The 26,793-nt window shown below is 42.0% G+C and overlaps 1 protein-coding gene across 3 annotated transcripts; it reads left to right on the top strand.

Annotated features, from left to right (window-relative positions):
- NEK4 (NIMA related kinase 4) lies at positions 1 to 26,032 on the top strand. Of its 3 annotated transcripts, none has more exons than XM_066616044.1 (16): positions 1 to 223; positions 3,104 to 3,370; positions 4,807 to 5,004; positions 7,118 to 7,225; positions 9,389 to 9,543; positions 10,653 to 10,782; positions 12,124 to 12,534; positions 14,054 to 14,107; positions 15,999 to 16,082; positions 16,562 to 16,702; positions 17,337 to 17,403; positions 19,023 to 19,123; positions 19,750 to 19,838; positions 22,284 to 22,489; positions 23,437 to 23,570; positions 24,828 to 26,032. In XM_066616044.1, the coding sequence occupies exons 1-16, from the start codon at positions 131 to 133 to the stop codon at positions 24,918 to 24,920; spliced, it is 2,331 nt and encodes a 776-aa protein (XP_066472141.1). In that variant the 5' UTR covers positions 1 to 130; the 3' UTR covers positions 24,921 to 26,032. The 3 variants fall into 3 exon arrangements, with proteins under 3 accessions (XP_066472141.1, XP_066472139.1, XP_066472142.1); XM_066616042.1 differs by having other exon boundaries at positions 15,927 to 16,082; XM_066616045.1 differs by lacking the exon at positions 4,807 to 5,004 and having other exon boundaries at positions 15,927 to 16,082.
- Positions 26,033 to 26,793: the final 761 nt, after the last annotated feature.

Raw genomic sequence — 26,793 nt, 5'->3', positions numbered from 1 at the left:
GCTCTGCACGGCCGGTGGAGGTTTCGTGGCTCTCTATGGCCTCGGCAGCGGCGTCCTTGAGGCTGGCGGGCGGGGGCTCTCGTAGCCCCCCGGCCGTCCAGGGCCTGCCTGCGCGCAGGGCGCAGCGAGGATGCCCCTAGGCGAGTACGCCTTCGTGCGGGCCGTGGGGAAGGGCAGCTACGGGGAGGTGAGCCTGGTGCGGCAGCGGCAGGACCACAAGCAGGTACAGCGAAGCGGGGGGCTCCCAAGCTCGGCTGCGAACAGGGTCTGGGGCGAGAGCAGCGGCGCCTCCGAGCTCTGGAGCGCCTCTGTGGGTGCCTGGGACGAGGCCGAGCAGCAGCCCGGCCTCCCTCCCTGGCTCTGGGGGGCTCACGAAGGGGTGTCTGTGGCGGTGGCATAGCTGGAGGGGGCGGAGCGCTCAGCCTGGCAGCGTACCAGCGGCTCCTCCCTTTAGAGCCATGTGGGGGGGGGACTGAGGTGAGTGACTCTCCAGGGGACGGAGAGGAGCCGCTGGCACGCTGCAGGGAGGCTCTCTGCAAAACAGTGCGCCGCCCCCCTCTGGCTACGTCAGTGGCTGTAACACAGTGAGCAGTGACTTCTGGTGGCACTTCCAAGAGGTGGGCTGTGCAGAGTGACTCACTGCAAAGTCCTTCCCCATTGGGAGGCCAGAGGTGACAAACACCAGTCAGGGGCTCAGGGCAGGTGGCAGGGCTTTCTTGAGCACGTGAAAAGCGCGTGCTGGAGCTCTGCCCGCCGAACCAAGCCTCCTACTGCTGGCTGTTGCATTGCATTGCTGGTCTCACTACCAGACTGGGGGTGCCGTGAGTACCACCAGAAATCACCTCAAGTACCACTGGTTGTACATGTATCACTGGTTGAGAAACAGTGTTATAGCTGTGTGGGGGGGGGGGATCCCATGAGTACCACCAGACATCACCTTTAAGTACCACCGGTGGTACAAGTGCCACTGGTTGAGAAACACTGTTCTAGCCGTCTGGAGAGTCCCATGAGTATCAGCAGACATCACCTTTAAGTACCACTGGTGGTACAAGTACCACTGGTTGAGAAACACTGTTCTAGACAAGCATTCTTCAGGACCCCAATGGGGTCGCAAAGCCTTGGTTGTGGGGTTGCAGCAACTTTTGGGAATGAAATAGGTTGAAGACCACTGGACTACAGCACCACCAGAGAAAGAGGAAGGCATCTGGGGTACCCGTTCAGGTACTAGGAGATGGTGTCCCAGGCCTGCTCATGTTATTAACAGTTTTGCTAAAATAGCTTTCAGTAGTGCCAGACTTCATGGGAGCTTTTTCTGCTCTCTCTAATAAGAATATAGTATTTGATTTCTGTGAAGAATTCTGGGAGGGCATGGGGATAGGTGGTGGTTGGATAAGGTCTGGAAGAGGGGCAGGATCGACAGTGGGGTCCCCATTCCCATGCTTTATTTACAGTAATTATGTATTGGGGTCATGGTATGAAAAAGGTTGAAAACCTCTGTTCTGGACTGTCTTACCCATCTGAGGGCTATAAAGGAGTGGATTTAGCTTCCCAGCCAAAAGGGCAGTTACTGATCAAGTTTAACAACAGGAAAAAAAATGACCGCAGATGTGGATTTCAGAGAGAGGCATTGTAGGTTATATCTGACAAATGACATGTAGTTTTTCAGGAATCAAACTCTAAAAATGTGACTGTTGATGTATTCTGCAGTACCCTTTTCACACTTTTTGACATTTTCTATCCCCTTTTTAAACTTCAGCAAGGTTCTTATAACAAAATACGAATTGTGCACTGAAAATGAAATGAAGCTGTAGGACAGTGTTGGAAAATAAACTTGCTTACAACTTCTTTGCTGTCTGTTCTGCATCTGGGAATTTTCCTGGATGTGCTGATGTGATTGGAATTATTATGCTACTTCTAGTCTTTCCTGAGCCCCTCTTCCCTTTCCTTTCCATGTCTGTCTGCTTGGCTAGTAAGCTCCAGGGCAAGGCTTTGTACTAAGTTTAGTTTGTATAATGTCTTGTTTTTAGGTGCTTATGAAATAATAAATATAATTGCATTATGTTATTGTTCTGACAAACTGAGTGACAAAAACAAGATTTATCTTCTGAAATGCCTGGCCTAAGAAATAAAATGATCCTTATGTGGACTGCATATATGTTTTAGACCGTATATGTTGTCTGTTGTAAGTTTAGACTTCTATTTTTCTATGTTGTTTGTACGTGATGCCAGTGAAGATTTTGTGTTACTGTTCTAAGCCAACATTTAGCCATTAAGTATATTTTGTCAAGTTCAGAGCTGATGTAAGAATAAGAAAAATTCCGGAAAGCAATGCATTTCTTGCTCCTGCTACAGATACAATACATTCTTGCTCCTACTATGGCATGTAATATAGTGAGAGAAACCAGTCTCTGTAGCCAGTTGTGTCAGTTATTGTTAACATGTATAATATTTGTAGAACGAATCATGCTACAATTCCTCCACCCTTCATGTTAATTTCGTGAATTCAATTGTATATCTGCTTAATTTTTAGATTTCTGTGCCTGTCATGGTTGTTAAGCAGGTGGCCTTATAGTTCAGTCCTAGGCATGATGGTTTAAAAGTAAGCTCCTGTGGAACTTACTGGGACTTATTCCCAGGTCAGTGTGTAAAGGCCTTAGTAAATTTGTGGAGCTGGCCTATACTGTCATTTCTCTGTGTAATGTTCCTGATGCATCACCACATCCTCTCTGAGTGTGAGAGTTTCTTGCCACTAACAGCTTCCTCTGTGGCAGTTCTTCCAGTGGCCATGTCTAAGAGATTGTTGTGAATCAGGATAACTTTAACATCTGATCCTAACCGCTGCCCCAAATCTGAGAATGTTAACTTTGCTTAAGCTCTGATTAAATCAGTGGGACAATTTAACTGTAACTAGCTGAAGACCTGATGCTTGTGACAGGACACATGACTAGACTGAAGCCAGGATAAGGATAAAATATCTATTGAAATTTGGTTAACTTCTGCATGGTATGATTAGCACTGGGTGGCAGGGTGTTAGAATTCTCCAGTTCTTCTACTCCATGTCCTTGATTGTACTGCAGCACTATTATTTTTTTAATCTTTGCAGTATGTCATCAAAAAGCTGAACCTTAAACATGCCTCAAACCGGGAAAGAAAAGCAGCCGAACAAGAGGCTCAGCTGCTGTCTCAGCTAAAGCATCCCAATATAGTCACCTACAGAGAGTCCTGGGAAGGGGAAGATGGCCTTCTGTATATTGTCATGGGCTTCTGTGAAGGAGGAGACCTGTACCACAAACTGAAAGAGCAGAAAGGGAAACTTTTGCCCGAGAATCAAGTGGTGGAATGGTTTGTTCAGATTGCCATGGCATTGCAGGTAGTGTATCATTTTTTTAGTGGTGCATTTTAGTTTGCTCTGCAGTGGAAAAAATCCCAGTGAATTTTGTCCAATATTTATAAATAAACATATATAGCTGCCTTATACCGAGTCAGATCATGTGTCCATCTAGCTTAGCTGACTAACAATTCTGTTTTGCAAATAGGCCTTTTCCAGTTGAACCTGGAGCTGCCAGGAAATGAATTTGAGATTTTCTGCATGCAAAGTGTATGCCCTACCATTGAACTCTAGCCCTTCTGGTATAGGGCTAATGTAATGTAATCACTAAGACTGAGCTACAAATCAGAATATTCCTGGTTCAAATCTTGCTTCCCCAGGTTGATAGGTGAGCTGAGGTTGCTAGGTGACCTTAGGCAAGCCACTCCCTTTCAACTTTAGCATAAGAACATAAGAACAGCCCCACTGGATCAGGCCATAGGCCCATCTAGTCCAGCTTCCTGTATCTCACAGCAGCCCACCAAATGCCCCAGGGAGCACACCAGAAAACAAGAGACCTGCATCCTGGTGCCCTCCCTTGCATCTGGCATTCTGACATAGCCCATTTCTAAATTCAGGAGGTTGCACATACACATCATGGCTTGTAACCCATAATGGATTTTTCCTCCAGAAACTTGTCCAATCCCCTTTTAAAGGCATCCAGGCCAGATGCCATCACCAAATCCTGTGGCAAGGAGTTCCACAGACCAACCACACGCCAAGTAAAGAAATATTTTCTTTTGTCTGTCCTAACACTCCCAACACTCAATTTTAGTGGATGTCCCCTGGTTCTGGTGTTATGTGAGAGTGTAAAGAGCATCTCTCTATCCACTTTATCCTTCCCGTGCATAATTTGCTGCTAAGCAGAAGATCGGAATAATAATGGTTATTGCTGTAGCATGAGAATAATAAGTTTAACTGCAATATGGGAATAGTAATACAGTCATTCCCCCATATCCACGGATTTGGTATCCACGGTTTCAGTTTTCCATGGTTCAGGGGTCCCTCTGGATGTTTGGGGAAGTTTTTTTTTAAACAGACCAGCAACTACTTGGGAGGGTAAGGAGGGTTCTTCATTATTTAAATAAATTTTTAAACTTATACTTATTGTAAACTTTTAATTTACTTATTTGATTTGATTTGATATTTTTGTATGGATGGGGCTTTAATTTTCCTGCTTGCTGATGTCACTTCTGGCCACAACATCACTTCCTGATTAATCGCATTACTTCCTGTGAGTCCCAACAGATTATCATTCAAAAAAGTGGGCCCTGGTGCTAAAAAGTTTGAGAACCATTGTCTTAACAAATTAGAAGCCTAATTCTATGCATATTTGCTCAGAAGTAAATTCCACTGAGTTTAATATGTCTTGCTTACTTCAAGTAAGTGTGTATAAAATCACAAGTTAAGTTTGTAAATGCTACTATTTTATTTTTCAGTATTTGCATGAAAGGCACATTCTGCACAGAGATCTCAAAACTCAAAATGTTTTCCTGACGCGTTCAAATATCATCAAAGTGGGAGATTTGGGAATAGCCAGAGTGCTGGAAAATCAGTCCGACATGGCTAGTACACTCATCGGCACGCCATACTACATGAGCCCTGAGCTATTCTCTAATAAGCCTTACAATTATAAGGTAATGTATATTAGTTTATGCCACTCATCTTACGTAAAAACTTTTTCTCAATCACTCCCACCACGCTTCTCTTAGAAAAGCCTATCTGCTTTCTGTTGTATAGGTTGGTAACGATGACCAAGTTAATGGCTGGTTCAGGACTTGAATTTGGGATCAAGCCATTTATCAGTGACTAGCGATGTTCCCTCTAAATTGTGCAGCCATGTGGCTCTGCAGTTCAAAACGGAGCTCTGTGCAGCTTGGAGCTTGCTTTCCTTTGGAGCTTGGCTTTCAAAGGTTACACGCAATGATGGGTATATGCAACCTCCTGATTTTATAAGTAGGCTATCTCAGAATGCCGGATCCAAGGGAGAGCAAATAGGATGCAGGTCTTCTGTTGTCTTGTGTGCTCCCTGAGGCAACTAGAGGGCCACTGTGAGATACAGGAAGTTGGACTGGTTGGGTTTTTGGCCTGATCCAGCAGGGTTCTTATGTTCTTATAGAAATCCAGTGATGACGTATTACATAATCACGGAGCGTGCATAGAGGCTGTTGTGCTGCTGCTCAGCTGTGGAAAGGGTCTATGCAGCAAGGCAGACAGTTTAGAAGGAATGCTTGTTACCTGTGCTGGCTGTTAATGAGATGTCTGTTAGCTGACATGCAGCACAATCCAAAACATGTTTACTCAGAAGTCAGTCTCACTGTGCTCAATGGGGCTTTATCCTAGGTAAGTATGTACAGGATTGCAGGCATAGACTTCAGATATGTACGTATGTATTTGTGCAGAATGCTAGCAGAATGCAGTGAGACTTCTGAGTAAACATACCTTGAACCACTCTTTTAATTTATTACCAAATTATAATATTGCTTGCAGAATAGAAATCATTAGGGGAGAAATGCTGTTGGGACCCAATCCTTTCCCACTTTCCAGTGCCAATTCCGCTGGGTGTATGCTGCATCCTGCGATGAGGGGCAGTAATGGAGATCCCCTCAAAGTAACATTTGTTCCCTTACTTTGGGACTGCATTATGGCTGCATCAGCCCTGGAAATTTGGGTAGCATTGGGCCCTCGATGTATTTTGTGACTCTTTGTTTTTCTGTCAGAGAGGCTGAATAAAGATACTTGTGATTAAATAAATATTTTGTTATGTAAATTGTCAGTTTAAACTTTAAACTAGTGCTTTGAATAAGAGTTTAGTGAGCACAGTCCTATGCAGGTTTATCCAGGAGTGAGTTCCACTGTGGCGATTAATAGTGTGCCTTAGATTACAGCCTGTTAACACATTTTATAATACATGTATTTAAAAAAATGAGTAGAAAACAAGTTGAGTGGACTTTGGGATCCTAGGATGAAAAATCCAAGTAATAGCAGTATCCCAGGCATGTTCCTTAGACAAGTCCTACTGAGACTTATTTCCATGTAAGTCACTGTGTGCACCTTTAGTTATGTAACTGGTGACCAACTTGGTGTTACTATTTGACTGATTAAAAAATGGAGAATGCTGAGAATTTGCATGCAAGGTGATGAACATGAGGGTGAATCAGAGTTCCTTATTCAGGAATTTTTTAAGGTATAGCATCATTTAAAATCTATAGTTTTTATTGAACAATATTGTCTGCTTAAGCTAGCTTTTATTGTATGTGATTTTTAATTAATATTTCTAGTGATCTTTTAGACCAGCTATTTTCAACTACTGTGCCATGGCACACTGGTGTGCCATGTGGTCCACAGGTGTGCCACTGGAATTTGGGGAAAGGTCATTTATTAGTAGGGCCAATGGGGATGTGAGCCCCCCCACTGGCAGCATGGTGTGCCTTGTCAATTGTAAAAAAAACCTGGTGGTGTGCCTTGACCATTTTAGTGGCCTTGTTAGTGTGCCATGAGATGAAAGGTTGAAAATTGCTGTTTTACACTAAAGTAAGTCTTATTAAAATTTTCATGTCTTTGTGAAGTATGATTGAAAGGCAGGATATGTCTTAAAGAATGAGTAAATGCTGTAAATTTGCTATTTTAGGAGACAAGTAGAGATGTTAAAGTCCACAGTTTACCATAAAGCCTCTGTTTCAGCCTTAACTGCGCTAACGTGAACTTTTAGAGCATATATTTTACACTGTTCTGCTTTTGCTTTCACAGTCTGATGTCTGGGCGCTGGGCTGTTGTGCCTATGAAATGGCCACTTTGAAGCATGCTTTCAATGCTAAAGACATGAATTCCTTAGTTTATAGAATTATTGAAGGAAAGGTAAACTTCTCTGTCTAATTTTTGCTATACTAAATGTGGGATCCAATCTAACTCCTTAGATAACTGTTCACTTCAGTTTTGCAGTGTACATATTGTTTAGCTGGTCCACCATGCATTGGCTGCTGTGCATATGCCCTGTCCAACATGTGAATGTCAGGGGTGGCAAGAGGGCAGGTCAGCCACTACAGTTAAGATCTTCAGCAGTTGCTAGAGCAGCTGCTTTGAGCCTCCCACAGCAGGCAGCACAAGCAAGGGAGCAGCCAGGGAAGAGGCTGAAGAGTCAGCTTGGAGCTTGCTCCTGCTACTGAGCATGACTCAGGCTGCAACCTGATTCTCACTTTCCTGGGAGCAAGCCCCATTGGCTACTATGGGGCTTACTTCTGAGTAGACATACATAAGGTTGGGCACGAAGGAGGTTGTTGCCTGCCTGCCTGCCTGCTGGTTGGCCAATGAGAGAAGCCTGGAGGAGCCAGGAGATGGGAGCTGCGGAATGAGTGAGAAGAGGGATCCAGAAGCAGGCACATAGCAAGCAAGTCTGCTGAGGCCCCCAACTGAAGGTTTCAGGGTCCCTGAAAGTCCCTTTTCCTTGCCAGTTTGCCTGCAACTCCTCAAAGCAACCCTCCCTGCACTTTGGGGCTTTTAGAGGAAGGGCACTGTTCTGCCAGATTCCCAGTCCAAGCTCTGCCTGAAGAATTATGCCCATTTTTAGCTAATTAGCACCCCTTTTTTACCCAAGAATGGCCCTAGTTCTGCCCTGCAGTCCTGCTGGATCCCACCTCCAGGGTAGCTCGCCTGTTCAACCTGCAGAGGTCCTCTCTCCTGCCAGCAGCCTCCCGCCACTACAGCAACCCCTTGGTCCTCAGCAGGTCTTGGGCACAGCAGCCACACACCAAACTCCAGTGTCTCCAGCAGTCTGTTCCAGCAGTCTCCAAAGTCCATTCACCCATCAATTCCTCAGTCCATTAATCCAGTCTCCCCTTCCTCAAGGGTTTTTCCTTCTGCTACCCACAAACCTTTCCTTCCTCAGGTGCTCCTTATATCCCTGAGGGCCCTATTGCCTTCAAGTGGCTGCAGCTGTGCAGCACACTCTGCTGGATGCCCAGGCCTTACGCTTAAAGGGGCCACTGCTGACACCACATCTACCACCTCACCAGATCTTCCTCGATTCCAATACAGGCGCTGGGCCACAATCCTATCTACACTTTCCTGCGAGTAATTGACTAGAATGGGATTTATGTCTGAGCAGGCATGCATAGGATTGGGCTCTGGGGGTGCTATCCCATCCACACCTTCCTGGGAGTAAGCCCCATTGACTATAATGGGGCATACTTCTGTGCAGGCATGCATAGGATTGGGCTTTTGGTTGCACTCTTTTTTTCTCAAATACACAAGCAGGCAGTTGGCACTGCTCTCTCCTCTTCTCCCCCACCCCACCCCCTTCCCCGGATTATTTCCCCCCCCCAATCTCACAATCACAGTTAGCAACTCTCTTACTGTCCCTCCTGTCACTTGTCAGTACCTTCCAAAGATACAGAATCACTGCCTCACATTCTCTCTCTCTCCCCCACCCCCAGTTTAATCCTGCACTTGTTTCAATCATGTCACCTCATTGCCCCTCACCCACATTCTCCACTATGTGATCAACCTGCCCTGTCTTTGCCAACACTTTCTGGCATGTTTGATAAGAATTTGAACATAGAATTTTTCCTCTTTTTCAGAAACCACATATACTTCCCTCTCCATGCTTCTTGTCAATTTTTTGTCATGTAATGATTTAATTGTATTAATTTTATTAATTCAAGATTAACTGTAATGTCATAATTTAATGCAAGTAAAAAACTGGTAGTGTGCCTTGACAATTTTAGTGCCTTGTCAGTGTGCCGTGAGCTGAAATAGGTTGGAAATGGCTGTGCTAGAGAAAAAGCCTTTTGCGGACCTACTTCACAGGGTCCTGTGTGAATCTGACCTGCTGTTGTGAACACTTTCTTCCGAAAGGCTTGTGCAAAACTTGCTAGTATATATTGTGTGTGTGTGTGTGCGCGTGCATATATATATATAATGATGGCACTGATGGATCTTTAAACTCTGGTAAAGTTTTCTTACCATGACTTCTAAAGTCCTAAGACTACCTACCCAATGTGTCAGTTTTTCTTCATTTAACAGCTGCCACCAATGCCGAAGGATTACAGCATTCAGCTAAAAGAGCTAATACAAACTATGCTGAGTAAAAAGCCAGAGGAAAGACCTAGCATCAGAAGTATTCTAAGGCAGCCATATATCAAGCACCAAATTGCTCTGTTTTTGGAAGCCACAAAAGCGTAAGATGCATTTAAATAAATAATGTTATGCATGGTTGTCTTTTTTTAAATGTGTTTATTGGAATGATTAATTTTGCTGTGTGTGAAATGTCTGCAGTCTTTGTGTGTCATAGTTCATGGCTGTGAGTTCATCATTTTCTTTCCTAATGCAATTTTCCTTAATTTGAAGTGAGCATTGTCCAGTATGTACTGGAGTGAGTGCATGTCATTTCTGAGCTTAAAAAAATGGAAGATGGTTTTGATATTGGGTTCAGGAAAAGTGCACACAGGTGTATTTGTGAGCTTCATAACACCTTCAGAAAGTACTGAACCTTATTTTGTAAGTTTGCTTATTTCTTTTTAAAGATCCCTTTTAAGGGAGGATTTTAAAAAAGTGTACTTGTTACTTCAGTGGTCAACCACTTCATTTCTTCCTAAGGCAATAATGACGGGAAATACAATTTTCAAAATCATTGGTGGCTCTTATCCTATCCTACACACTGTCTGTGTAGCAAGAGTGTAAGCCTGCAAAACAGAAGAGTATTTTTAGAGATCATAATTATAATAGTTCCTGAGAGAAACTCTGTCTGTATCTGGAGTGAAATACTACTTTGCAGAATGCAGAATGCTAACTTACAGGATTCATTAGCTATAAAGAATAGAAAAACAAATATGGTACATGGAAATCACTAGCTGTTGATTTACCCATGTATATTAGCCATGTCAAGCTAAACTGAACCTTAATGATTAGAGGCAGTGAATTTTTGGATTCTGAGGGCAAATGGGGCATACCTGTGAGTTTCATCTGGCATATGGTTCACTACTGTGGGAATGCTGGGGTAGATCAACCCTTGTTCCAGTTACCTGCATCTTACATTCTGATGAGTGGTTGCTTAAGGCCACTTGCAAACATTTTGTATGGTTGGAATTATCAAGGTATACAGTTTATAGGTAACTGAAATAAACCCCATGTTTGTTGCATGTGTTATGTTTTGAGAAAATACTCTCACTTTAAAAAAAAAATATTCTGAATGTGGGGAGCCAAATGACCATTAGTGCAAAATCTTCCTAAAATCTTTTAATCCTGGAAACATCTTTAATATTTGTATCTTCTTAATTTTTCTTTAAAGAAAAACATCCAAAAATCATAAGAAGTTGTCTGATGTCAAATCCCAGAGTTCCTTGGAGAGAGCCAAATTGAAAAATGGAAATGTGATACCTCAGAAGATTTCAAGTGAGAATTCAAGGAAATCTAAAGAAGTAAGTTTCTGTTTTAGGTTTGTGTTCAAAATATTTATGGCTGTTCAGTTGGTGTCGTCAATTCTGATAACAATTTAACTATAGTTTTGGATTGGATGAGAGTGAACACCCTGAAGTTTAATTCAGATAAGATAGAAATACAGTTGGTGGGGAGATCTGACCATCTGGGTGGGAGTTTGCAATCTATGGTGGATGGAGTTGCACTCTTTCTCAGGAGAGCAGGTGAGCACCTCCTCAATCTGGTGCTTCTCCTTGATGTCCAGCTGCTCCTGTTTGTGTTCTTATTGTGGTGTTTGCATATGTTTTGGTGGTGGTTTTATTTTACGATTTTTTGTTTGCATATTGTTGGATTTGTGTTTGTTATATATTGTAAGCCACCCTGGGTACAATTCCCTTGTAGGAAGCTGGAATATAAATTATAGACATGGAACTACATTTGTGGTAGGCTTTGTTTTTGTTTTTCTCAAATCAAGGAAAAACCAACATTGGCTAGATATAAGAATTGCCATGGATAGTGAGGGATATTTGTTCTGCTTACTAATAATTACTGAAAGAGGCTCACAAAGCAACCTCTTTCATACGTTTGTTTGATATCTACACGGAAGTGCTTTGCAGTTGTTTAAAGCATTGATAGTTCCACCAACTGCAGTGGACCCATGGTATCCATGGGTCTGGCATTCACAGATTTGACTTACTACTGATGCCAGCAGATATCAGGGTCCATAAAACAGTCCTAGGGGCTGGGAAATTGTGCAGTTTGGCTGTTTGAAGGCTGTTTGAAGGCTTCTTTTATTTTTAAAACCCTTTAAGTATGGACCCCAGTATCTGCCGAGTTTGGTATCCAAAGGGGTTTTTGAAATGGAACCCCTGCGAATATTGAGGTCCCACCTGTATTAATATTTGATCCCATTTGACACAGTTTGGCTTAAACTGCAATCCTCTTCACACTTATACAGAAGTAAGTCCAACTTGTTCAATTGAACTTTTTCCAAGATAAATGTGCATAAGTCTGTGATGTTAGGTTATCATAAGAGCTTTAAAAAGTCCATGGTGGGTGTCATTTGTGGTTGGTGAGCTGTGTTCAAATCGTGTACAATTTATTAAGAATGCAAAAAGTTATGAAGAAGTTATGTAAAGCATGCTCTATGGGCTTGCTAAACCTCCTGTATTTTAGTTTCACTTTTCTTGTGTAGTTGTCTAAAAGGTATAAAGTAGCTCTTCCACAAGCTTTTCCATGTAAAAGGATACATTTGGATTCCTTTAATATACAGTATTTACAAATAAAATGGTTCATAAAATCAGTGAATGAACTCTACTTCTCTCTGTGTTTTTTAATTCCAGAATGAAGAGAAATATTTAATCAATAATAAAACCTTTGAAGTTTCTTCCTCATCTGAACTTGCACCTGAGCCTGGTGAAAGTGCAGGCAAGGAGGATTTGAACAGCACAAATATATCGGTGGCAACAATGAGCAAAGTGGACATAGTTATTGTTCCACTGGAAAAGAAGAGCCCTAAAAGTGATCGTTTGGTAGAGGTTAGCAAAATCAGCACTTCAAGAATTCCCAGTGAAGGAGAGTCTGAAACAGCAATAAATGGTCCACAGCTCAAGGAAGAGAGGTTGCAGAGCATCTCCAAGGCACATCCTAAAAAGGAAAATGTAGATTTTCAGAAGACTGTTGATGCCACAGATAATGGTGATGACACAATGAAACTTTTGCAGTCTGTTTCAGAGGCACAAACAAGTGATCAAGTAATTACTTTGTATTAATATGTGTTTTTATATAGTGACATTTCTTACCAACAAAAGTACTTGGAAGAGTTTCTTTTTACTGTCTTTTTACCTGCTTTCTCCATGTGGCACTGGGCTTGTGTTAGGAACTGGCTCAGAACACTGTGGTATGCATCACTTTTAGCTGGTGTTACTACATTGACAGGAGCCACTTTACCCTGGAAACAATTGTGCAGATTTGTTGCTCAGCACAAAATTGGTTGGAGGTGGTACAGGGGATAAAAGTGGTGTCTTGGTGACTGTAGATTCAGCTGTGTTGCTTTTACATTCAGACTTTGAGTGCTAACATTGGCAGGCGGCATGGCCAGCCTGCTAATGTGATTGAGTAAAATGATTGCCTTGGGTGGTAGATTGGCTCAAGTGGCAGGCTGTGTCCACCCACCACTTCTGCCTGTTGCTTTGCCTCCCCTTATTGCAGCTGTTGTTCTCCTCTCAGTTTCTCTGCCTGCCATTTTAAAAGGCAGATAGATTACTCCTCTCCCCATGCTGCTTTATCACTACTCCTCTTCCCACATCTTCTTTTCTGCATCTCTTCTTTCCCTTCCTCTTGAAATTCAGTGAGTGAACTGGGAGGAGAAAAGCGGCAGTGACAAAAGAGGAGAAAGGGCCAGCAGGAGGTTGCAGAGACTGGTCAGTATTTGAGGTGAGATCAAGGGTTTGGGTGAAGAAATTTGTGTGGAATGTTTTTATATGCTAGAGGTGGTGGTTGGAGGTACAGTGGTAAGTCTCTCTGCCTCAGGCATCGGAGTAGCTTGGACTGGGCCTGATTGCAGGCTTGGGAGTTCTTCACTTGCCAGGTTTAGGCTATTACTACCTATATCAGCTACGCCTATCTCTAGGATTATGATATGGGAATGTAGCATTGAACTAACTACCCGACAACACTGCTTCCATATATGATGTTGGCAGGAGCAAAATCCTTGATTATTATTCATAATTTAGTGTATTCTCTTTCCTTTCTATTAGTAACCTTACTCTGAAGGCCCTCTTCCTACTCGGCTTCAACATTCTCAGACTTTCTAGTTGCAAAAGAAAGTCTTTGTTGGTCCTATCTTCCTGCTAATGGCACACAGATCATTTGGTTGTAAGCCCCATTTTTGGTCATTTATGGAGACTTCCTCTCAAAGAGACATTTTGAGACTTCTTCTCAAAGCTAAACAGTCAGTAGTCAATCGTAGTCTCTTTCATTCTATTCTTGTTTTCTAGACAAAAATGCAACGGACCTGTAACTGCACTGTTTGTTGCAAGTGGGCATATGCATTAATTTCTAAACTACATCGGGAAGTAAAATCCGTATGCATAGCACACCACTAAGTCCGAATGATTTTCTTGGTCACTTGTCATTTTTTTTCCTTCAAACTTTATACTAATAGATGCTTTAGATATATTGATCTTTCATTTTGCTGATATTTACATTACACTGTACCTAATAAATTGATCACTGAATGTTAATGAAATTATAGTTGAATCTTTTTTCCAGAGCCTGGATTCTACCGAGAAACTGCTAGCACCACATGTTCCTTTAGAAATTCTTGTAAGTATTCCAGTGCTATGGGTCTGTGAGGTTTGTGACACTAAAATCAGTGGCTTCCTGTAGGGAGGTGTTCTATAAAGGAATCTCAAATGCCCATTATCTCTGTCCGTTGGAATATCTATATCCTACTCATGGTAGCAAAATGCTATGTAAAAGGCTACTTTTCTGGAATGCAGGTTGAGTCTCATTATTCCCGAGAATTCTGTTCCCAGAACTCACCTGGATTGCAAAAAACAAATCAAACAAAGCAAATCAATTTAAAAAACAAAGTTCCTTTGCTCCAGTGAACATAAGAACAGCCCCACTGGATCAGGCCATAGGCCCATCTAGTCCAGCTTCCTGTATCTCACAGCGGCCCACCAAATGCCCCAGGGAGCACACCAGATATTATTTTTAGAGTGAAAAATCCATGGATAAATAGGTTATATATGTAATCACTTGCATGACTGTCTCTACAACAGTAAAAAGCAGTTTTTTAAACTGTGATTTTAAAAGGGTGCATTTTTTCCCTTCTCCAGGGATCAGCACAATCCTTCTCATTTGCAGTGGCCATTTGTGTTGAGTCAAATCCATGTATAACAAGGCTGGACCTGTGTACACACACACACACACACACACACACACACACACACACACACACACACACACAAAGCACATACTCTGACCTAAAACAAAATCCAACTAAGGGCGAAATCCTAACCCATGCTGGAGCAGGCAAGCCAGGAGGCTTGCGCTGCATCCAACGCGGGATTGCAGCAAGCAGCGGCTCAGCCACGGGCAAGGGAAAGCTCTTCCCCTTACCTGTGGGTAAGGGCTGCGCACCCCTATGGGTCTCCTTGGACCTGCGCCACCTCTTGAAGCTGCTCCGCTCGCCCCAGGGATGGGGGTTGGGATCCAGCATAACTGCCGGGTCCCAGCCCCGCTCTCCGTGCACCCACCCCTGGACCTGTCCCCACCTAGTAATGCCCCCTCCCCACGCCTACTGTTGCTGCTTATGTCGGCGCACTCACACCGACACAAGCGGTGGTGCGGGAGCTGTGGCAGAGGCTTCTGCCTCCGTCCATGCGTTGGCACATCTGAGTGCGCCAACGCAGCTCCTGCCTAAGGAGGCGCAAACGTGCTTTACAGCATGTTTGCGACCCTCCAGGGACACCTATACCGGCATAACTGCCGGTTAGGATTGCGCCCTAAATAATATATAGTTTATAGATATACTATTATAAATATGTATTAACATAATGCATATGTTATTAAATATCTACAGTCCTGGCACATTTCCCAGGTTTTTGTAAGAATTATAACAGGATAATGTTTAGGAAGTGTTTTACAACACTAAGGGCCCAATCCTATCCAGTTTTCCAGTGCCGGTACAGCCATGCAAATGGGCTGTGAGCTGCATCCTGTGGTCGTGGGGCAGACACAAAGGGAACATTTGTTCCCTTACCTCAAGGCTGCATTGCGGCTGCACCGGTGCTAAGAAGTTGAATAGGACTGGGCCCTAAAGCAATTTAGAAGTACTTATTTTGCCCTACTAAGGGGGGAGGAGCAACTTAAATAAAATACATGTCCAAAATGCGCTTGGACACTGGAACTTCAGTGGATCTTTGGATTTTACAGTTTGTGTTTTAGTTTGAAAAGATGTAAGGCAATTTTCACGTAGACAGTTGACTACACAAACAAATGTAGTTTCAGTTCTTGCAGTTTATTGGGTCCTTCTTGGTATCCTTCCCCCCCCCCCCCCAGTATGTGAAATCTGGAAACCGTATGTTAGATACTGTTTATACTTTATAACTCATATAGATTTTAAATTTATTCTTAGAATGAAGCCTGCTGTGGAAACTTGGAAGAAACTAAAGATGAAATTCGGAATGAAAGCAACTTTTTCTTTCAGCCGCAAGAATCTGCTCATGAGCCTTCCCTATCACGACAGCGACGGCAGAAGAAAAGAGAGCAAGCTGAGGTCTGTTTAGACAAGGTAAAAATAAAGAGGGAAACTTGCCTTTTTCCTTTTAAAATACAGTAACCATATATACTATTGGTGATCATAGCTATTAGAACTATTTAATTTCATCTTTTTTTTAAAAGGGTGTGCAAACCAAGCTATTGTTTTTGAAAAAGAAGAGAGACCTATATTCATCTTCTTTTAATGTTTCTGTTTTAATAAAGGCATTCAGTAAACAACTGCATGACAACTCACCTGTGTTGAAACAGAATTCACCATTTTTATTGTGTATATATAATAAGCTCTTACCAAGTACATAAGTAGTGTTGCTGCATTTTGATGAAATAAGGAACTGAATACGTATTTCAAGGAAATTTGAACTTGATATTGGCAGGATAGCTGGAAGTAGGGCAAAATTCCTATGCCCAGCCTTGAAGGATTAGTGCTTTCATAGCTAGCTCCTTTGCAGAATTAGTAATCTTTTTTATGCAGGTCCAATTCCTCCCTTTAAGGTTACAGCACTTGTTCCCCGACCACTGCCCTCCCCTCCGGCTGTGAACACACAGACCAGTGAAGACACCTCAGACAAGCAGAGCGCTGCAGTTGCAAGGGCTGTAAACCGATCTGGAAGCACTGACGTTGGAGTTTCTAAGGTTTGTTCCAGCCATCATCATCAATTTATTGAAATTGAGTAGCATTCTGAAATTACATACATAATTTGTAATGATGTAACGGCATCATCGAAAGCCTCCTTCCAAGCCGCCCCCCCCCCCACAACACTAATGAGGATGAGAGAACCCTCAATATTGGCATGGGATGCAGCATGGGGGCAGGGATTGCAGGGACAGGAAGAACAGGCACAAGGAAGTCACCAACAACAACCATTGGGAGAAACGTTATGCTAGAATGAATAGGGACAATCACCCCCCCCCCCTTCTCAATATACATTCACCACCACTTTCATACTTCTTTGCCCATTCACTATGGGTCTTGGCTTTATGTGTGACTGACCAGTTTTTCTGAAGTCTCCTGATTTGTGCATAAGGTCAGATGATACCAATGAAATGTGATGCTAAGATGCTAGACCAGCTTAGTTTTGTTAGTAATAGGGAAGTAATTCTTTCCCCATGAGGCTTTATCAGTCTTGTAGAATAAGTTGGCAGAGAAGCTGATTTTAACACTGGACACCTTGGATTGCAGTTATGGTAATTCATCCTCGAACAATGTGACTTCCTAATATGACAGACTGCACCGATGTTGCTTATATTACCTGTATTTTTTTTAAAGGATCGGCCATTGTCTGCACGAGAGAGGAGGAGACTAAAGCAGTCGCAGGAAGATGTGCTTTCTTTTGGTAGTGGCTTCTTTTCCCTTTTTCAAACATGTAGTGTAACTCCTTAGATGCAGCCCCAATGAGAGTCCTGATATATTAGAATTTTTGTAAAGATTGTGTAAAAACACAATTTTTCCCCCCAAGTTCTCAGTCTTCAAGAATGACTTTAAACTTGTAAGTAACTCGCAATTTGTTAATACAGAAGCTGTAACTGACTAGAGATTTTTTTTTTCAGGTGTTCTTGGTTGTAGTACTGTATGTAATAATGTGAAGTATTTATCAGTCAGGAACTCAAGGCACACTTTGGCATTACAGGTCCAGCCTTGTTATACACGGATTTTTTATACAAAGATTTGACTCAACATAAACGGCCACTGCAAATGAGAAGGAATGTGCTGATCCCTGAAGAAGGGGAAAAATGCATCCCTTTAAAATCATGCATCCCTTTAAAATCCCTGAAGAAGGGGAAAAATGCATCCCTTTAAAATCATGCATCCCTTTAAAATCCCTGAAGAAGGGGGAAAATGCATCCCTTTAAAATCCCTTTAAAACTGAACAGTCCTTTAACAATAGCCTCGTTAATGAGAGAGAGGGGGGCAGCTGGCTGACAATCCATCAGTCCTTCTCTCTCCAGGCGACCCTTCCCTTCCCCCTGAGCATGTGAACGAAAGGTGATCGCTTTGCATTGGAGAAGGGAGGGACTTTGTAATGAGTGAAGCGCTTTTGTAAGCTCTTGGAGGATGACTGATTGATGGATTGTCATCTTAATGACTCTTATCTTACATCACAAAGGTCAGCAAGGCTGTTTTTGAATCACTGGAGCAAAGAAACTTTGTTTTTTAAATTGATTTGCTATAGTGTGTTTTTTGCCATCCACATGAGTTCTTGGAATGGGGAATAATGAGGCTCAACCTGTATAATCAAAAGGCCAAATGTACATGTGGGTCCAAATATAGATGATAGAGAGGCAGTCCTGTTAGTCTGCTTCAGCAAAAGCAACAGTGGTTTAAAGTGCCTTCAAGACTTGTAAGGGTATTATGGCTTGCATTGCATTGACTTGAGTCACTTTAGTCGCAATCCTGCATGCACTTACTTGGGGGTAAGCAGAATTGAATTAAGTGAGTCTGACCTCTGAGTCAACATGCATAGATGTGTTACATGTATAAATGATTTCAGCTTCTTATTCACTGTCTGAAGTCAGTGACCTTGTAAGCTTTAGCATTGGGCTCTGTGCATGTCCACAATGTGACATTATTGTTAATATTTATATACCACTTTTCAACAAAAAAAACTTCACAAAGCTGTTTACAGAAAAAATCAAATAACTTAAGGCTACACTCCTAACCACACTTTCCTGAGAGTAAACCCCATTAAACAAAATAGGACTTACTTCTGAGTACACCTGGTTAAGATTGTATCCTAAATAACTCATTAATGTCGTGATAGTCCAGCTTGGTACTGTAATAATGAGGAATGATAATTTGTATTCTGTGGCGAGCCTTGGGATTGTGAAATTACTACATATGCACCTGTAGTAAATGGACAGAAAGAAATACTCATTTCCATTTAGTTAGGCTTTAACATGGCCCTTGCTTTCATGATCAGTAAACCATACATTTTGTTAACATGTCCCTTTTCAGTGCCTCCTGCACGACAAGCATCGCACAGTGTACTAATGGAACCAAAATTGTCCCATGAAGATAGACAGAGTCAAATTGCTCAGTCTGCCTCAGAGCCTAAGGTAAGCTGAAGTGGAAATTAGAAATATCAAACAATTTTTAATGTCACAGAGTATAGAAGAAGGATCTAATTGGCATCATCTACATGCTTGTAACCTCCCATCAGATGCAACATGTTCTACATGGAGGTACCTTTTGAAGAGGGCAGGTTGGATCAGGATATACTGCCAGCCACCTCTTCATCTATGGCTTTTAAAGAACTTTTGATTTCAAGTGCTAATAACTGCTGTCAGACTTGCTTCTTAAAGAACATGTGCTAAATGTTCTGATGTGCACTGCTGCAGTTAGAGCTGCACACATGAATGTATACAGCTAGACATAATCAGGAATAAAGGAATAAATGCAGCTTGTGGCACTGGAGTCTGCACAAGTAAGTCAGAATATAAATCTTTTTCATTCTCTAACATCACTTTAGGCAACTGATTATCTTGTTTTCTTTAATGCATATTTTGCCATTATTGGCAACTATTATTGGGCCAAATTCACAGATGGTGTCCCACAGATAAAAAAATGGCAGATGTGCAAAGATATTCATTTCAGTGAGGTGTGTGTAGGAGAGGTCCCCAGCTGACTGTAGCTGGTGTGTTTTTATTTTCTTATATTTGAAATACCTGTTAATCTTCAACAGAAAAAGAGCGTAATTGGTTGCCTAACTGAGGACGAGCTAAGTTCTTCCACCAGCTCCACAGAAAAATCAGATGGAGACTGTAAAGAAGGGTAAGTGCTCTCTTTCTTGTCTGTAATCAGTGACTTGCAGAAGCCATATTTATGGCAAGATATCTCCACCCTAGTAGTGGACATAAGAACAGCCCCACTGGATCAGGCCATAGGCCCATCCAGTCCAGCTTCCTGTATCTCACAGCGGCCCACCAAATGCCCCAGGGAGCACACCAGATAACAAGAGACCTCATCCTGGTTCCCTCCCTTGCATCTGGCATTCTGACATAACCCATTTCTAAAACCAGGAGGTTGTGCATACACATCATGGCTTGTACCCCGTAATGGATTTTTCCTCCAGAAACTTGTCCAATCCCCTTTTAAAGGCGTCTAGGCTAGATGCCATCACCACATCCTGTGGCAAGGAGTTCCACAGACCAACCACACGCTGAGTAAAGAAATATTTTCTTTTGTCTGTTCTAACTCTCCCAACACTCAATATTAGTGGATGTCCCCTGGTTCTGGTGTTATGTGAGAGCGTAAAGAGCATCTCCCTATCCACTCTGTCCATCCCCTGCATAATTTTGTATGTCTCAATCATGTCCCCCCTCAGGCGTCTCTTTTCTAGGGTGAAGAGGCCCAAACGCCATAGCCTTTCCTCATAAGGAAGGTGCCCCAGCCCAGTAATCATCTTAGTCGCTCTCTTTTGCACCTTTTCCATTTCCACTATGTCTTTTTTGAGATGCTGCGACCAGAACTGGACACAATACTCCAGGTGAGGCCTTACCATCGATTTGTACAACGGCATTATAATACTAGCCGTTTTGTTCTCAATACCCTTCCTAATGATCCCAAGCATAGAATTGGCCTTCTTCACTGCCGCCGCACATTGGGTCGATACTTTCATCGACCTGTCCACCACCACCCCAAGATCTCTCTCCTGATCTGTCACAGACAGCTCAGAACCCATCAGCCTATATCTAAAGTTTTGATTTTTTGCCCCAATGTGCATGACTTTACACTTACCGACATTGAAGCGCATCTGCCATTTTGCTGCCCATTCTGCCAGTCTGGAGAGATCCTTCTGGAGCTCCTCACAATCACTTCTGGTCTTCATCACTTGGAAAAGTTTGGTGTCATCCGCAAACTTTGCAACCTCACTGCTCAACCCTGTCTCCAGGTCATTTATGAAGAGGTTGAAAAGCACTGGTCCCAGGACAGATCTTTGGGGCACACTGCTTTTCACCTCTCTCCATTGTGAGAATTGCCCATTGACACCCACTGGCCTTCAACCAGTTCTCAGTCCAGGAGAGGACCTGTCCTCTAATTCCCTGACTGTGGAGTTTTTTCAGTAGCCTTTGGTGAGGGACCGTGTCGAACGCCTTCTGAAAGTCCAGATATATAATGTCCACGGGTTCTCCCACATCCACATGCCTGTTGACCTTTTCAAAGAATTCTGTAAGGTTTGTGAGGCAAGACTTACCCTTACAGAAGCCATGCTGATTCTCCCTCAGCAAGGCCTGTTCGTCTATGTGTTTTGAGATCCTGTCTTTGATGAGGCATTCCACCATCGTACCCAGTATAGATGTTAGGCTGACCGGCCTATAGTTTCCCGGGTCCCCCCTCTTTCCCTTTTTAAAGATAGGCGTGACATTTGCTATCCTCCAATCTTCTGGCACCATGGCCGTTTTGAGGGACAAGTTGCATACCTTAGTCAAGAGGTCTGCAACTTCATTCTTCAATTCCTTAATAACTCTTGGGTGGATGCCATCAGGGCCCGGTGACTTATTGATCTTTAATTTATCAATGAGGTCTGAAACATCTTCTCCTTTAACCTCTATCTGACTTAACTCCTCAGTCAGGAGGGGCCGTTCAGGCAGTGGTATCTGCCCGAGGTCTTCTGCCGTGAAGACAGATGCAAAGAACTCATTTAATTTCTCTGCCATCTCTAAATCTTTTACATGGACCTTTTACATGTAAAGCCTGTGCTCTTACCACTAAGCTTCTAAACACTCTTACTGGGGAATGAAGATCATGGGTCCTACTTCTTAGTAAATATGCTATGGCTTAGCTGGGCATGACCCATATATCACCACTTGCATGGAAAGTTAAGTTTATTATAATGGTTGTGAGTTCCATGAAAATCTCAACAAAGGAATCACTATGTGGGTTTAAGCAAGCTATAATTTGTATCGCTCCCAACTATGACATGTCCCTTGATGTGAAACATGGGGATGATGATAATGATTTATATACTTGTAAGCATTACTAAGATAATGCAAGTGAAATACATTGAATGTTCAAAAAGTATTTAAGTTTAAAAAAATTTACTAGTCAGAAAAGCAATGATATTTTTCAAAAGGTCTGTGGATTAGTCTTGCATGAGTGGAGAATACATACAACTCTGCCTCCTAAATTCTAGATAGAATTCACACCTTATTGAGGTGTGAATTGTGAAATAAAAGATGGGATTTCAAATATGCTGACTTTTTATTCTTTCTGTAGAAAAACAAGTACAAATGAGATGAATGACTTGGTGCAGCTGATGACTCAAACACTGAAATTGGATAATAAAGAAAATTGTACGCAGTCTGCAATACCACCTCCCGAATTGAAGTTCAGACTTAATAGAAAATACAGAGATACCCTTATCTTACATGGGAAAGCATTGGAAGACCCAGATGAATTTCATTTTCAAGAATTTCCTTCAGGTGTGTCATATGCTTGAAAACAGTGGCTCTCAAACAAAGTCTCCTGCTGTATCACTAAATTGTAGGAATGTTAATGATGCCCTTTCAAACATGTTCTCATTTTTAAAAAATTAGCTTTGCACCTCCCTTCTCCAGCATGGGAACTAATCTTTCCCTTGAAAAAAAGTCTTTGGCAACAAGATTGCAAGCCCCAAACTTCATCACACGGGAACACGATAGCAGTGCCCTGATGCCGGATTAGCATATGGAATTCATATAGATTGAGCCTGTTTATCTGCAGATTTTATATCCGTGGATGTGACTAAACATGGGTCTTCTGGACCCATGTTGAACCAAACTTGGCCCAACCTGAACCCTCCAAAGGCAACCAAGCTGTGCTCTGATTGCCTCTGGAGGGCTTTCTGAAGCCCACAGAGGCCATACACATCTGCTTGCAGCCCCTGCAAGCTTCAGAATGGCCCTTATGGGCAAAAAAAAGGGACTTCGGTTTCCCTTGGGAAACTGGAAATTGTGCACGTGTTTTTTTTTTTTTTTCCTGTAAAGGCCATTCTGAAGCCCACATAGGCTGCGGGTGGACATGCGCTGCCTGTGTGGGCTTCAGAAAGCCCTCTGGACAGGAACTGTGCTCCAGTCACCTTTTGGAGGGTTTAAAGGTGCCAAAACCATATATACAGTAATCTGCAGTTTTCCGTATCCGCGGAGGTTCTGAGAACGGATCCCTCATGGAAACCAAAGTGCCACCTGTATACCCAAGAATAAAGTCTGAAACCTGTTCTCTGGAAAGGCCTTGAAAGTACGTGATGTGCATGGGAAAGGTGATTTGAACCTAAATGAAAGGGGAAAATGTTCTACAGCATCCCTTATGATCAGAATGAACCTCCTTTTCCCAAATCCCAAATATAAAGCTTACTGAGCTAAAAATATCTGAATTGTGCTTATTGTTTTAGATGTGCTGTCTGGTCCTGAAAACGTTAGGAGACTGGTTGAAATCTTAAGGGCAGATGTTGTACAAGGACTTGGAGTGAAGCTTCTAGAAAAAGTGTATGACATCATGGAGGAAGAAGATGAACAGAAAAGGGAGGTGAGTGTGTGTTCTGTATACTACAATATGGTAGCTATTTTTTTTTTCAACACTCCAACATATAATGTGAATGAGCCACTTTCAGGGGGGGGGGGAAGCAATATTGGATATAGCATTTGACTAGGTTTCAAAGCAGTCAGTGTGGGAATTTCCTGTGGACTTAATAGCCAGATGTTTCCTTATGTAATTTGAAATTTACTGATTTGTAAAAACAATTGTGCCCTTTGAACTTCTAAACATGCTGGCCCAGGTCCAGAAGATGTTAATCACACTTAAATTCCCCTGAAACAACTGAACAATTATTGTGACTACATTAAATCCTATTAATTTAAATGGAAATTAAGCAAGTGAACTTTTTTCCAGATCTGGGCTTTAATCTATGCAACAATGTTAATTCTGAATTGATTTTCATCCTTTTGCACCTTGGACATGTACTAGACATTAACTGGATGAAGACTACATCCAACATAATTAAATATGATTAAAACCATTGAAAGCATGCTTAACTGTATATTGGATTGTGGTAATGAACTGCAGCAACATGAATTATGAACAGCATATGACAACAGCATGACATATGAACAGCAGATTTGTTAATCAATCAGAAACAGTATAGGAACAGAAAAAGCAGTATTCTGAACAGAGAGCTGTGGGACAGACCCTCCTCTCCAACACAGAAAAAGATGCACAAAAACTCACTTGTAGCATGATGCTGGCCTTTGTGACGTGCTTTCTCAAGAACCACGTCCTAAGGTTGCTTAGAGTCCATAGGTATTTCCAGTGCTCAGGTAACAGTGTGGCGGAAAGAGGGAGGGATAATGACTACCACAATCAGGGGCATTGAGATTCCAAGGATAATAAGAGTTAGTGCTGCTGCTGCTACTCACATGAGCTAGGCCTCCTGATTTCAAAAAGGGACTGACACAAGATACTAGAAACAGGGAACAGTCAAAAGGCATGTGTAACTATAATAAATACATACATGCCCTACTAAGTTGGTTAGAAATACAAATCAGTCAGCCAGAAATGTAAGGCACTAAACAAAGGTAAGCTAAAGAAGAAGTGAAAGCAGATGAACAGATGATGGATCAAGGATGGAAGCATGTTACAAGTTTCACCCAGATCCAGAGGAATGTTTAGGTGCTAAATTAGCTTAGGATATCTACCTCTGCACATAATACAACCTAAATGTTTCACAATAGTAGAATTCAACTTTTGAATTAAAGTACCTAACCTTTCAAAAAAATGTCTAAACAGCTGTATTTGCGGGACCTAATGGGAGATAAGTACACATCTTACAGCATGAAGGCCCGTCATTTAAAATTCTTGGAAGAAAATGTGAAGCTTTGACAGACATCTTAATTGAACCTTGAAGAAGAAAGCAAAACTTTATTCAACAAATCCTGACGGTTGAATGAATTATTTTCATGTTCCTGTATTGAATAATTTGTGGGGTATAGTTTATATTCTGATTTTTGTTATCAGCTGGAAGAGCTTTATATGTTTCTTAATAGCTTGTTTGAGTAACAGTGCTTGGTTTTTATTTTTTTTACGAGTTTTTTACATCTTATAATTTAATTTCTTCAGTGATCTTCTTTAAGGTTGTAATCCTGTACACAAACAGTTAAGCACACTTATTCTCACTGGACTTTACATGTAGTTTTATAGAGTAGAAAGCCACAGCCAAAGCATTGAACTACTTCTACAAATAACACCCACGTTCTCTGCAACAGCTATAATAATCAGAAAACTTAAATTTCAGCACTAGCATTTAGTCTTGTCTCATCCTAGACTTCAAACAATGTGAAAATTAGTTCTTTAGGTGTACATATTAAAATTGTTGTTCACTCCTGTTGGCTTCAATCTGAAATTCAGTGTGGAATAAATCTTTACTTTTTGTCAGTCTAAGTTATGCATTGTTCCACTCAAAAGTATATTTTGTATTCATAGTTCTTATAAATGTTAGATGAGTAAATTTATGAAGCTAACTTTTATAAATAAATTGGGTATTTTTTAGTTTTGTACTTTCTTGCTTTAGGAAAAACCCTTTCCAGAAATGACACTAGAATAAAGCCATCTGTACACACTGCTTGGTATATCATATCTGCTCTAATGATTTGAAGTTCTAGCTATAACTAATTTGCATTTATCAGATTGGAAAAAGTTAGTAGTGTACATGTAATTAACTGCAGTAAGGCTATAAGGTCTATAGCTGTGGTATAAGTAAATTCTATCATGAAGCTGTCCTAAAGGACACCTTGGTTTTCTGTTGCATTTGAGGATGTTATTTTAAGCCAAATGACAGTACAGTAGTGGCCCAGTATCCGCTGGGTTCCATTCCAGAAACCATGGATACATGGGGTACCCCCTGCACTTTTAGGTGTCATGAGTTAGGTGTCTTCTGAGCCCCCCAGAGGCCACTTGTGTCTGCCTGCAGCCTCTGCTGGCTGAGATTGACTGTTAGAAGGGAAAACATCACTTACAGTTTTGTAGAGAAACCAGAAGTGACATTTTTATATCTTTAAAAGACATTTTGAGGGCTGGGGAAGCGCTCAGTGGCTTTCCTGGCCCTCAAAATGCCTTTTAAAGGTATAAAAATATCATTTCCAGTGTTGCTGAAAAATTGGAAGTGACTTTCTCCCCTTCTAACATTCATTCTGAGCCCTGTAGAAGTTCTGAGAGGACATGTATGGCTTCTGTGGGGCTCAGAAAAGATTCTGGAAGGTGCATGGGGGAGCCCACATAGCCAGAAGCATGGATACAGGGCCCCCCTATCTGCATACAGGCTTAGTAACTCAGCATGATTAGCTCCCATTTCGATGACAATCTTACATGATATATTTACGGTCCTTGCTGGCTTCGCATTTTATTTTTCAATCTGTTCCATCACCTGGTGTACAAGCTTAGATTGACTTCTCCCTCCAATATGTTCTGAAAGTTTTCTACTGTTTTCGAAGAATGAAGCCTACTTCTTAAACTTTCTTTGGAAAACTGACTGGAGCTCTAAGAAATGCTAAAAAGAAAAGAAAACTGATACTGGCATGCATAATTTCTTCCTCCCAGCAACTCCTGTATGAAACCCTGGTTGCTGAATGACTGATGTACCATCAAACTGGAATACTCTACCATCAAATCGTGGTGGTGGAAGTCTGCGGCTTATAGACTTCTGACCCAAGTCTATAAGTTGTCACTGCAACAAGAGTTAACTGAAATAATTGCAAAG

The sequence above is a fragment of the Tiliqua scincoides genome, chromosome 2 (assembly GCF_035046505.1).
Source record: "Tiliqua scincoides isolate rTilSci1 chromosome 2, rTilSci1.hap2, whole genome shotgun sequence".
Taxonomy (NCBI): domain Eukaryota; kingdom Metazoa; phylum Chordata; class Lepidosauria; order Squamata; family Scincidae; genus Tiliqua; species Tiliqua scincoides.
This window is presented reverse-complemented; position numbering and strand designations above follow the sequence as displayed.